Source organism: Thalassophryne amazonica, chromosome 8 (genome assembly GCF_902500255.1).
Source record: "Thalassophryne amazonica chromosome 8, fThaAma1.1, whole genome shotgun sequence".
NCBI lineage: Eukaryota > Metazoa > Chordata > Actinopteri > Batrachoidiformes > Batrachoididae > Thalassophryne > Thalassophryne amazonica.
In genome coordinates, this window is record NC_047110.1 from 102,257,444 (window position 1) to 102,270,947 (window position 13,504).

At 42.3% G+C, this 13,504-nt stretch overlaps 1 protein-coding gene across 1 annotated transcript in view; it reads right to left on the reverse strand.

Annotated features, from left to right (window-relative positions):
- cpne2 (copine II) overlaps positions 1-13,504 on the reverse strand; it is a 167,275-nt gene that overhangs the window by 82,067 nt on the left and 71,704 nt on the right. Inside the window, exon 9 of the mRNA XM_034177110.1 lies at positions 4,186-4,245. Coding sequence (XP_034033001.1) covers positions 4,186-4,245 — 60 coding nt within the window. The remainder of the gene's footprint in view (positions 1-4,185; positions 4,246-13,504) is intronic.

A 13,504-nucleotide genomic window follows, 5' to 3' on the forward strand; every position in this document is an offset into this window, starting at 1 on the left:
CTAGCCAGGTCACGCTGGTGTGCAGTGGCAAAATTACAAAAATTGTATCACTGTCCAAACAGGGGTCTATGTTGGGAAGACTTTCTCAAATAACTCTATCTAAACCTTTTAAATTCTCCAGTTACTAAAATAATGTAACAAACCTGTTTTATAGCTAAAATAAGATAAGTATGAAAATGTAATTCTGGTGAAACTGTGCATCTCACTAACAGTCCATCGGCAGTCTCTTTGTGTTGTAGTGTGTAATAGATGAATGTTAGTCTGTCCTTCAGCTCCCACAACCGCAAGAAGACACTTTTTCTTGGTGGAGATTAGGATTAGGGCCACACTAAGTCTGATTGAACAACGCAGAACAGCTCTGCGTGTGTGTGTGTTTGAACTGTATCTATCTGAACTTGTGTGCTCCTCTGTGTGTGTGTGGCAGTATAAATCTGTACACATAAAGGCTGTGTGGATGTGAGAAGATGTCTTCAATGATTGAGATTATTTGTGCCTCTGCACACTGTAAATCAGTCAATGCATGTAAAGAAGGGAAATTCTACATGTGCACTTATGTGCATGCACACATACAGCTGCATTCTTGTCATAGCGGAGACGTCCGTGCGATAAAATGTTTGCAGGAAGAGGATATTACGTTTAAAGCTGTGCATGGGGGTGCAAGCATGCAGAAGAGGGCTCGGGAGGATGCATGCAAATTGTCATCATATGCAAATGTGAAATCATAAGACAGAGGGGGCTACATGTTTGCGCTCACGTTTTTCAATGCATGTTCATAGATTTTGAAGAATATTATCTGTGCGTGCACACATCACTGAAGGAGCTGTAGGTCTGTGGCAAAAGATTAGCAGGAAGCAGCGAGGATTTCAGAGTTCCCATTCCGCCTTAATTTTGCTCATCTCATCAGCACTAGAAGAGGTGTGCATTCCACTGCAACTCCACTCATTACAAACAGGCAAAACCTCGAGGAAGAAAGGATTCAAAGACATGTACACTCGTCTGTCTGTGTTTTGCAAATTCTTCCCATTCTGATATCTCTGTTTAACACTATATGTTGAATGCTCGTTTTTAAGCATCATCCTGATTTATGCTTGAAATGTTTCTCATTCTCCTCCGTCATCCAGGAGAAAGAAAGGAGGATGTGCAGAGTCCTAAGGGCTGCAAGTTCCTAAATTCTTCACTGGTAAAGGACAACTACTTTATCATTTACTAATGACAACATCAACCCATAATTTACACATTATTTATTAAATTTGTCATATTATCCAATAACGTTCTTTGCAACTACACTAAAAAATAAAAATTTACTGAACCAACCTAATATAGTGCTTCAACTGGTAACTCTCAAATGAATGAAAGGCATCAGAGGGCTGATGTGTACCCTGTGTGTTCTACACAACACAACACAATACACAGTTGTATGCAAAGGTCTGGGCACCCCTGATAATTTTCATGATTTTGCTTTATAAATCATTGGTTGTCTGGATCAGAAATTTCAGTTAAATATATCATATAGCAGACGAACACACTGATATTTGAGAAGTGAAATGAAGTTTCTAGTATTTACAGAAAGTGTGCAATAATTATTTAAACAAAATTAGGCAGGTGCATAAATTTGGGCAGCCTTGTCATTTTATTGATTTTAATACATTTAGCACCAATTACTGGAACACAAAATTGGTTTGGTAAGCTCACTGACCCCTGACCTCCTTACACAGGTGAATCCAATCATGAGAAAGGGTATTTAAGGTGCCCATCTGCAAATGTTTCCCCTCTTTGCATCACTTCTAATGAATGGCAACATGGGGGCCTCTAAACAACTCTCAAATGACCTGAAAACAAAGATTGTTCAACATCATGGTTTAGGGGAAGGATACAAAAACTATCTCAGAGATTTCAGCTGTCAGTTTCCACTGTGAGGAACATAGTGAGGAAAGGGAAGACCGCAGTGGCAGGCCAGCAAAAATCTCAGATAAGCTGAAGCGAAGGATGGTGAGAAGAGTCATAATCAACCCACACACCTGCTCCAAAGACCTACAACATGATCTTGCTGCAGATAGTGTCTCTGCAAATCGTTCAACTATACAGCACACTTTGCACAAAGAAATGCTGTATGATGCTGTAATGCAGAGGAAGCCTTTTCTGCGTACACGCCACAAACACAGTCACTTGAGGTATGCTAAAGCACATTTGGACAAGTCAGCTTCATTTTGGAACAAGGTGCTGTGGACTGATGAAACTAAAATTGAGCTATTTGGACATAAGGGGTGGTATGCATGGCTGAAAAAGAATACAGCATTCCAAGAAAAACACTTGCTACCTACAGTAAAATTTGGAGGTGGTTCCATCATGCTGTGTAGCTGTGTGGCCAGTGCAGGTACTGGGAATCTTGTTAAAGTTGAGGGTTACATGGATTCCAGTCAATATCAGCAGATTCTTGAGAACAATGTTCATGAATCAGTGACAAAGTTGAAGTTGCCCCGGGGCTGGATCTTTCAACAAGACAATGATCCTAAACACTGCTCAAAATCTACTAGGGCATTCATGCGGAGGAACAAGTACAACATTCTGGAATGGCCATCTCATTCGCCAGACCTGAATATTATTGAAAATCTGTGGTGTGATTTTAAGCGGGCTGTCCATGCTTGGAAACCAACAAACCTGAGATGTTTTGTAAAGAAGAATGGTCCAAATTACCTTCAACCAAAATCCAGACTCTCACTGGAAGCCATAGGAAGTATTTAGAGACTGTTATTTCTGCAAAAGGAGGATCTACTCAATATAGATTTATTTTTTTCTGTTGGGGTGCACAAATTTATGCACCTGCCCAATTCTGTTTAAAGAATTATTGCACACTTTCTGTAAAGCCTATAAACTTGATTTCACTTCTCAAATATCAGTGTGTTTGTCTGCTATATGATATATTTAACTGAAATTGCTGATCCAAACAACAAATGATTTATAAAGGAAAATCATGGAAATCATCAGGGGTGCCCAAATGTACAAGTAAATATACACATCTGTCATGGTGTTTTTAACTATGTATGATTTCATCATGATGTCATTCAAACTAATCAATCACAATATTTTGTTTATGCTTTAAATCATCCATCTAGGCTTCTTGATTGTTGAGATATACAAAAAAAAAATGGGTATTTTTCCTTGATCTTTGACCAAACTACTCCAAAATCTAAATAGCTCTAGACATTTATCCAGGCCATATTCCCACCAAGTTTGAAGGAAATCTGCCCAGCTGTTTTTGAGATATCTTGTCCACAGAAACACAAATGCCAGTGAAAATAATCCCCAACTCACTGACATGCAGGGTAATTAGGTGGATCCAACTTATCACATGTGATATTCACACCAGCTTGTTCACTTAATTTGAAAAAAAAAAAAACTCAGCTCGTTACCAACTGCAGCAATTTCAATTGCTTTTCTCTTTTTTGTGTGTGTGCCCAATTTAGCTGTTGAAGAACTGAGTTACTGACGGCCGTAAAGACTGTAACCAATTCCATTTTTTTTTAAATTACACTGTGAGGGGTTACCACAGCCCTGCTCCTGGAGATCACCTGTCATGCATGTTTTTTCCAGCTATCCGTGCTCCACCCACACTGCTCTGGTGAAGAAACACCAGACTTAACTAACTAGCTGTGTTTGCAGCAGGGACACATCTTCGGGAGTCTACGATATGCACAGTTTATTTACAAATTACTAGTGCAAAAGCACGTTGTCTGTTGATTTCTGTTGGCTCCTATCCAATAAACACAAAAAGGGACAAAAGAAAACCCTACCAAAATAATTAATGGTGTTGGAATGCTTCAGCACTCTGTATGATACCTGTTTGTCTTAGAATCCACAACTCAGCGACAGTCGTATCTCATAACATCAATCCTTTGTGTACTCCTTTTTAATGTCCTCTCTTTATGTCCATCTGTTCAGCTTCTCAAAACGTCCCATTACTCTTAGCACCGCTCGTCCCCCCGCCATCTCTATCCTCCCCATTCACCCCACTGCTTTCTGTATGTAAATGATCCTGATCCAACCGTAACCCTCAGAGATGAAAATAGAAAACTGAATGTTTCCCCATCTGTTTTAGAGAGCAAACCATGTGGAAAAGGGTGCTCATTATCACATCACTGCAGAGACAAGATTAAAAAAAAAAGGCCATGCGAATATCGTACTCACAGTAAACATGAGCTGGCATCCTCCCAGGATATAATCCAGAAATGTGTAGTCCCGTGTAATCTGGAGAAACACAGCAATGAATTCAAACCCATTCAGGGTTAAATGGGAAAAAGAGTCAAGTAACAATCTGGTGAATGTAGAAATGCAGCTCTGACTGCAGCCGTTACATAGAAAATTCTAAATCAGTGCGATCATAGTTCATTCACTTGTGTTTTAATATGTTTCAACACCAAGTGGAACATTGTTTTCGTCAGATAGCAGGAACGGCTTGATACAGAACGATACGAGAACCTTTAGTATGTGCTGATAATGATACAAACCCAGTGCAAATTTCCCACTTTTTAAAACAAAGAATCTGTTAATAAATGCATCGGGCTGGATGCACTTTGCTAAATGAACAATCTGTCAAAAACATCAACTCAAATTGTAAAGCAAATATTTGCATACAAAGCCAAAAACATGACTCAGATGTAGAATGGAAGACTCAGATCCATTATTTTTTTTGTTTGTTTGTTTTTTTTAATTTCTGATATTCAACCCAGTAATTTTGGCCAATATCAATTCAATACCAAGCCAAAATATCAAATCAGCCCAACTCCAGCTTCTATCCACAGTATTATGGGTCACATTTTGGTGATTAGGTTTATTTCCGCTTCACTGTGTTTCTGGTGTTCTTCTCCACGTTGTTTTGTCTCTGGTGTTATTCTCCAGGGGCCTCATGTACAAAGCGTACACCCGCCTCCAAATCCAGGTGCAGATGCATCAAAAGTGACTTGAGCGTAGAAATGTGCAGTCGGTACGTCACGCAAAAATCCACGCTGGCGCACACACGTTTCTACAGCTATTGTTCCACTGTGGACATGTAAAGGTGATGCTGGGAACCGTTAATAGTGTGAAAACAAGAAGTCATCAGAGTGATGTGCACATCAGCGACACAGTGATGAACAATTAACACACCCACGTGCTTGCAATTATATGGGTGGATATAAAAGCATGCGTAAAATGGCACTAACAATGGCAGCAAATGGTGCAATCTGACGTGAGCATGTATTCAGGGAATATGAGGATTTACTTCCAAATGAGGATAATTGGCTCTGAAATTGATTTCGATTACCAAGGCGACTGATAACTGGAGTTGCGCACAAACTGCGGTCGGCTCTGAGCGCAATACAGCGAGGAGCCAGGGGTTGTCTGTGCCCACACAGACAAGCATGAGCTGGCTGATCGGTCAGGCGTGTGCCAGTCAACCTTGCGCCAGCTGTGTGGAACGCAATCATCCGAATCTCATCGGGGTACATTTCACCATTACAGCACATTGTGCAGTGAGAGCCGGTTTCCCAAATGTAATCGAGCTATTAACTGCACACGTTGCTATCAAGGCGCCATCACATCATGAGTTTGTTTCTGTTAATAGGAAACATTTTCATTCCATCAATGTTCAAATCATACAGTATGTGGCACAGCGAGCCATGGGGAGCTGCTTCTGTTAAAATAGTTTATTCGTGTAATTGTTCTGAACAAAACCCAGCGCAGACACATTTGTGTATGTGCGCATTAAAATTTGTTTATTATTATTATTATTATTGTTAAGGTTTTTTTTATTTTTGTTTGATGGTGAGCTGCAGAGCTTCTTAACAGGCTTCCTGTGGTCAGTATGTGTCAATAAACACGTGTGTAAATTGTGAATGTCACACTGTCAGCAGAGGTGCGCCTCACCTTTTTAACGTCAGTGTGTGCGCGCTGTTCTGTGTGACAGCCTCACACACTGACGTTCCGTCGCTCTCACAAACATTTTTCCAATTTCATGATTAATCCATTTAACAGCGCACTGAATAAAAACTACTCCTGCGTGTCTCCACGTAATTTCCACTCATCTGTAGTACAATTGCTTTTCTTCTGTGTTGATGTTGTCTGATGTGACGTTGTGGGGAATCCCTGCTCCACGGGCCTATTTACATGAAATTGCATATTTAAATAGGGCGTGGCCAGGGAGGAGTTCGGTTCCACGTTCAGTTCCACATTCAGTGTGATGTACAAACCGAGGGTGCGTGGATTCATGCCTCTGCACACTTTCATACATCTAAATATATTTATGCTTACGCCAGATTCAGGGTTTTGCCGTACGACAACTTTTAATAGAAAGTCCACGCAAGTCTTTGTACATGAGGCCCCAGGTGTTACTATTAGAGACAACGTGAGAAGCTCAGTCATCTGTGAGGAGCTTGGTGTAGAGCTGCTGCTCCTTCACATTGAAAGGAGCCAGATGAGGTGGTTCGGGCATCTGGTAAGGATGCCCCCTGGGCGCCTCCCTATGGACGTTCCAGGCCCATCCATCTGAGACGACCCAGGTCTAGGTGGAGAGATTATATGTCCACAGTGGCCTGGGAATGCCTCGGTATCCCCCAGTCAAAGGTGGTCAAAGTTTGGGGTCCCCTCCTGGAGCTGTTGCCCCCCAAGACCTGATCCCGGATAAGCAGTTGAAGATAAGTGAGTGAGTGTTACTATTATTCTCCTTGTGATCTGGTTAATTCTCCCTTGTGGTAAATACTCTCTGGCACTTTTATTTTGACGTTTCTGCTGTGGATGTTTCATGGAGCTTAACTTCCTGTCTGGCCTAACACTTTCACCTGTTTGTCCACTTCCACATTTGATTGATCAGTGGCCTATTTAACCGCTCTTAGAGCATTCACTTGTTGCCAGATAATACCACTTCATCCTGCTCTCTTACGTTGTTATTCCTCGTGTTTTATTCCAGTGTTTTTGCCTTCCTGTTACAGACCTTTGTTGCATCCCACCTTTCTGGTTTTTATTTCATACTGATCGCTTGGTATGACAACTCTCTGTTACTGACCTTTTGCCTGTTTACTTGGATAACACTCTGCTGTCTCCCATAGAAACAGTGTTTCCTGTTGGACTGCTCACCCGTGTGCCTGACCTCTGACTGGTAACAATTAAGGCTGTTACCACCTACTTGGACTTTGCATTTTTTTTGTGTGTGGACATTAAACCTGTTTTTGCTTACTTCACTTTGTGGTTCTCTTTGTTGGGGTACATTGGCATACAGTTAACACACAGTTACTAGCTTGTTAGCTGAGTGCAGCGAACAAAGCAATGAGAACACAACACATCCGGTGTTCAAAAAGTGAGTTCAAGTGAGTTCAACCACAGTTGTTTGTCATTTTTAACCATTTACCCAGCATTCAATAACCATCCATAACTTGTTAACTGTTACTCCCATGAAAGCGGGTGTCTCTGCTAACTGTCCAGCAGGTGGCAGACACACCTATAGGATATTTCATAAGCAAAGCAAAGTTGCCCTTTCAATTTTAATTTAATTTCAATTTAGTTTATATAGCACCAAATCACAACAAAGCTGCCTCAATGTGCTTCACACAAGTAAGATCCAACTTTACCAACCCCTAGAGTAAGCACACAGGTGACAGTGGTAAAGAAAAACTCCCTCTGATGATATTGAGGAAGAAACCTCAAGCAGACCAATCTCAAAGGGGTGACCCACTGCTTAGGCCATTCTCCCAAAAAGGTTTACAATACAGAACACAAGACAACAATTGACAAGAGTCCATGCAGGCATCCAGTCCACCGTCAGGGGAGGAGGTGGGGTCATCAACCCACTTGTTGGATCGGTTGCTATAGTAGAGTCCATCTCACATCTGCCACAGAAATCATCCAATCCAGCACATGGATCCAGCCCCTTCAATCAATTTGGCACATCAAAGTTCACCAAATTCAATAGCATTTGTCCTCTTTGTGCGTTCTTTTTATTTCATGAGTTACAAGGTGACAGCATTTATTGTTTTTGTGTTACGGTCTTTACAGTCTGGCTGGGATGGACTAATTGACTCACTCATCTACATTTTTGCTGTCCAAGCTGTACAACTTTACCAGCGCAGGGAAAATAAAGCACATAGGGTCACTATATGTACTATATGTACCGTGTGCTTGCTTGTATGTTTATCTGGTTTACATTTACATTTAATTATTTGACAGACACTTAAATATAAATCAGTAGAAATCTTTGATAGTAAATGCAACAAAAAAAAAAATGTAATGGGCAGGATTCCACAAAGTGTCATGTTTTCAACATGCTGTGAAAATATTACACATACTGCGCACATTCACCTCCAGTAGAAGGCAAAAGGAACAACAAGTAATCTACAGAGAAAAGGTCAGTGCATGTCAAAAAATGCCATGTTCCGAAACCAATTCAAGCCAATGACTGGTGTGAACTTTGTGGGTGTCACACTCAGTTAACACTGCTGCAAATAATAATAATAAAAGAATTTCTGTTCTGTCATAAACTATTGCTATAAAATCCAACACCTTTTTAGTTGCAGAACCCTAAAAAAGACCTTTGTGTTTGAGTTGAGTTACGACCCATGAAGCACAGATTATTACTGAGCCTCAACACTTACAATTACAATCAATATTTAGCATGGATTTAAATGTCATTAGTCTAATCCATAGCAGCAGCAAACAAATGTATTGACTGCATTAGCTGTTTAATGCATATTTGTCTATGTGTGCATGTTTGTGTGTGTGTGTGAATGGGTGATGTGCACGTGAAAGGCTTGTTCATTATTGTGTGCATAAAATTCAATTATGTAACTTTGTCATCACATGCAAAGAGCTTTGATATTGACCCAGCAGGCATTTAAATATTTGGTCTTTTAACGTAATGTGGCAAAATTCACCCTGTGGAGGGAGCTGCGGGTGTTATAAATGTGTTACCAAAACCTGCATGGTAAAAGAAATGTAAGACTGACCCCAATCAGGAGATGGGATTTGCAAAGAAGTGACTTTGTTATACAAAGGGACAGCGCTCCTTTTTATCTAGCTCTGCAACAACGTGTGGTAGAAATTAATTAGTTGCTGATGTGAAAAGTCAAATAAGTGGGAGCTTTAAGGAACCTTTGTGAAGTTTTGGTGGATTAACGCAGAGATAAAATGTTGGAGAATATTTGTATGGTGGACAAAAATAGACTCTTGGCTCTCAGTTCTGTCTGATGACACATCAGTAGTCAGGCTGTGCTGTGATACACAGGGTAATTTGAATGATAGCCCCAAAAGAGGAAGAAATTAAGGCAGAAATACTACTGATGGCACATACAGGTTGCAACGCTGTCAGTTACAACACTGTGGCTACGAGGTGTGTTCCCCTGAATGTGATCCACTGTGCAGGTGCCTCAGTGCTGAAGACACCATCAACTGGATGATTCCAAGGAGATGCCTACACATCACCTGACTGCATAAGATAGATGGCAAATTTTGGGAGGTGAGGATGGACTCGTGGTCTAAATGGATGGTTGCCAACCAGGACCCAAGGTGGTTCTGCACTGTGGTAGTTGTTCTGCCCTCTTTGCCTTTGGTGACATCACATCCTGCGATTCTGTTGCTTGGTGAGGCTCAAGAATGGTTAAAATTATAACAGAGCTGCAACTGTTCTGCCCTTTAAATTATTTTTACTTTAAAACTGAAGTGTGTAGGATTAAGGGGCATTTATCAGTAGAAATGGAATATGTCATTCATAACCATCTATTCATTAGCATATAAATGACCTGCAACAACGAACTGACGTGTTTTCAGAAGACTATAATGAGCCCTTCATATTAGCACGGGCGTGGCCCCCCTCGTGGAGGTTGTCATGTTGATACATTAGCCCAAAAGGGACATACTTGTCTTGTCTTTTGCAATTTGCAGTGCAGCTGGAAGACTGACAAAAACAGAAGTGGAAACAAAGGTTGCTCCTCCATGCAATTCTTCAAAATGTAAAGGGAATCAAATTCATCACTGGCAACAACATAATGCAATGTGCAACATCAGCACTAGATGGCACTAACTCCTACACACTGCAGCTTTAAGTTTGCATGGTTTCAATGTTTATTTTGATATACTTTGACTGTTTAAGTGATGTTAGTTCTTTGTTGTTGCTTAATACATTCCCCGGAGCAGCTACTGTAGCCTTTTAGCTTTAGCCCAAGTTAGCCCACAGTAGTCTCACCTAAGTAGAGGTTCAAGTTAATTAAAGTAACTTACGTGCAAAGACTTGTCTTTATTGTGGTCACATTTAACAGGGTCGCAGTGGCACATGGGATTATTTCTATGTATAAGTACAACAGTTTTTAGCTGCAACTTTGAGCAACAAGTACGGTTAGTGTAGCTCACTTCACATTGACTGTTCAGGCCTGTATTTTAGATGTTTTTGGTCCACACCCATTTTACTGTCTTTAATTGCTAATAAGGTTCAAAATTCTGTGACATTTTAAGTACCACTGCACTTTTTGTTCAGTGCAGTGGTGGGCACAGTTCAGCTAATCCGATAGCAGATAATTAACAAAGCTAATGTTTTTGCTATCGGATTAGCTTTTCAGATAAGTTTTAAAACCCATCATCGGACCAATTATCTTCCGATAATTTCTTTGCTGGTAAAGTTTAATGGTCAAAAACGTTTGTAAACCCTAAAATCAAATATTTTATTACATTTATGGTGTGTTTATAGCCACTGAACAGACTGGCTGCCTGTCCCTTGTTGATTACGTCATCATTAAGCAAAACATGATTAGCCGGTCAACGCAGGAAGCATTGTGGGTAGTGTAGTTCAAGTTCTCTGGACGTTACAGTGACTTGTCCACTCAACACAAAAACAAAAGAGACTAATTTTAACATTATTTTATTAAATTTTTTGTGGCTGTAATTTAATCGCCAAGACTCGGTGGGGGAGAGGAGCTCTCATGGCGCGGCTCAATGTACAGAGGGAGCGACTTTTTTTCACGTTTCAACACTGTTTTCGATTTTAAAAAAGGACGTTTTATGTGGATTATTTATTCAGATGAATCCCACAGAAACTAACAGGTAAGAATTTATATTTACTACGTGTATTTTACTCTGCCAATCAATGCATTAATGGATGTATTTTGGTTGTTTAAGCCGCAAGGTTGAAAGCGTGTGGGAAAAAAGCGGCAGCTTTTAGTTCGTAAATGACAGTGTATCTAATACCAAGATAAACTCTGACTTCTAATACTGTGTTTTACTGCTTTTGAAAGATGACGACAGTGTTTGGCATTTAATTTTTTTGTTTATTCATTTTTCATGCGTTTTTTTGTGTTGGTGATCCTTGAATTTACCCAGCAGCCCGTGCGGCGCTTAAAGTTAAACTGGTTTATCAGAAGCCGACAGTGTAATCGGACGCGGCCGCGTCCAAATCAATACTAATAGGTATCGGTTATCTGTAATAAAGATATATTTTTTAGCAGTTTATCGGTTTATTGTCATAAAAGATAACTTTTCAGTTATCTGATTAATGGTTATCAAAGCTAACTTTTTGGTTAGCTGTGCCCACCACTGCTTCAGTGCACATGCAATGTAAAGGTTCCATATGGTAACTGAGTTTTAAGTTTGTTTCTTCCTGTGACCGGTCTTATCAGATGAAGGAAGACACAAATAAATAATCTCATCATCTACTGACATCAAAAGGAAATAGGCAGAACTTCTGTTGTGTGGGCCGCTGAAGAGGAGATACTGCTGGCCCACCACCACCAGATGGCGCCCTGCTTGAAGTGCGGGCTTCAAGCAGAGAGGGCGTCATAGCAACTGGGAGTGACAGCTGTCCCTCGTCAACACCAGCTGTCACTCATCAACCACAACATCCATAAAAGCCGGACTGCAACTCCACCTCCCCACCGAGAAATCAGCTACCACTCAGGTAATTTCTCTGCTGACTTGAAACTGCATTATAGTCTGAACTCTTTTTGCAGCTGTATTCCTGTGGTGTTCCTTATCCGTTGGATTGGCGTTAGGTGTGATCAGCGACGGCTTTGCTCCACACTCCATCCAGATAAGTGGTTAGACAGGAGCTGCATGAGTGAGTGATTGGAGGTGGAGGTTTTCCCTCCTGGAGTAATTAAGCACTGAAAGATTGCTGGGTGTGTATTCACACACCCACCATTAACTGTTTCTGTTTCTGCCAGCAGTACCGGGTCTGACTGCTGAAGACAGTGGCCACCTGGGGCGCAGGACTTGGCGGCTCCGGTGTTCTTCAGATCCGTTGGCGGTGGAAACTGTGTGGGATCCGGCTCTTCTCTGGCCAGACGTCTTCTATCTTCAAGCCTGCCCACACATCACCTTGTGTATGATTGACCATCCTCATCCTCTGTTATTGTCTGTATTTCGTTGTGCGATTCACAACATTAAATTGTTACTTTTTGGCTTATCCATTGTCCGTTCATTAACGCCCCCTGTTGTGGGTCCGTGTCACTACACTTTCACAACAGTTTCTCGGCCAATATCATGGATCCCGAGGGGCGTCAACCATCGCTTGAACAGCCAATGGAAGAGCGAGGTGCACAGGCGTCAGCAGGAGGCATGTTAGGTGAGCTGCAGCAAATCTTAACCGCTTTCACTGCTCGGTTGGACTTAGTCACCGAGCAGAATGTGATTCTCAATCGGAGGATGGAGGCTCTCACCGCCCAGGTGGAAACGCAGGCTCAGGGCGCTGCTGCAGCACCTCCTCCTGCTGACCGGAGGCCTGAAACAGACATTCCGCTGGTCGTTCAACGAACCCCCCCACCGTCCCCTGAAGCATACATAAGCCCTCCGGAGCCGTACGGAAGCTGTATCGAGACGTGCGCGGACTTCTTAATGCAGTGCTCGCTCGTCTTTTCACAGCGTCCCGTCATGTACGCGTCAGACGCTAGCCGGGTGGCTTATGTTATAAATTTGCTTTGAGGAGAGGCACGCGCCTGGGCTACGGCGCTCTGGGAGCAGAATTCACGGCTCCTAACATGATACACTGGGGTTGTGAGGGAGTTCAGACAAGTGTTCGACCACCCTCATAGAGGCGAGACCGCTTCAAGTGTGCTGCTGTCGATAAGACAGGGGTGCCGGAGCGCAGCTAAGTATGCAGTCGACTTCCGCATCGCGGCAGCGCGAGCCGGCTGGAATGCTGTTGTGCTCCGCGCCGCCTTTGTAAACGGACTGTCTCTGGTCCTTAAGGAGCACCTGGTGGCGAAGGACGAGCCGCGGGATTTAGACGGGCTTATCGACCTGGTTATACGGTTGGACAACCGATTGACAGAACACCGACGGGAGCGAGACGAAGGGCGTGGTCAGGCACAAGCCGTCCCTCTTCCTCCCGGGTCCGAAAGGGAGCCGTCTTCCCCACGCTCCACAGCCAGGGCACTCCACGTGACGACAGCTCCCCCTGCTGCCGTTGCTATGGAAATGAGCAGGGCCAAAAGGCGATCAGATCAGAGACAAAGGAGGCTGGTCCATGGGGAGTGTTTTCTCTGCAGCTCAACTGAGC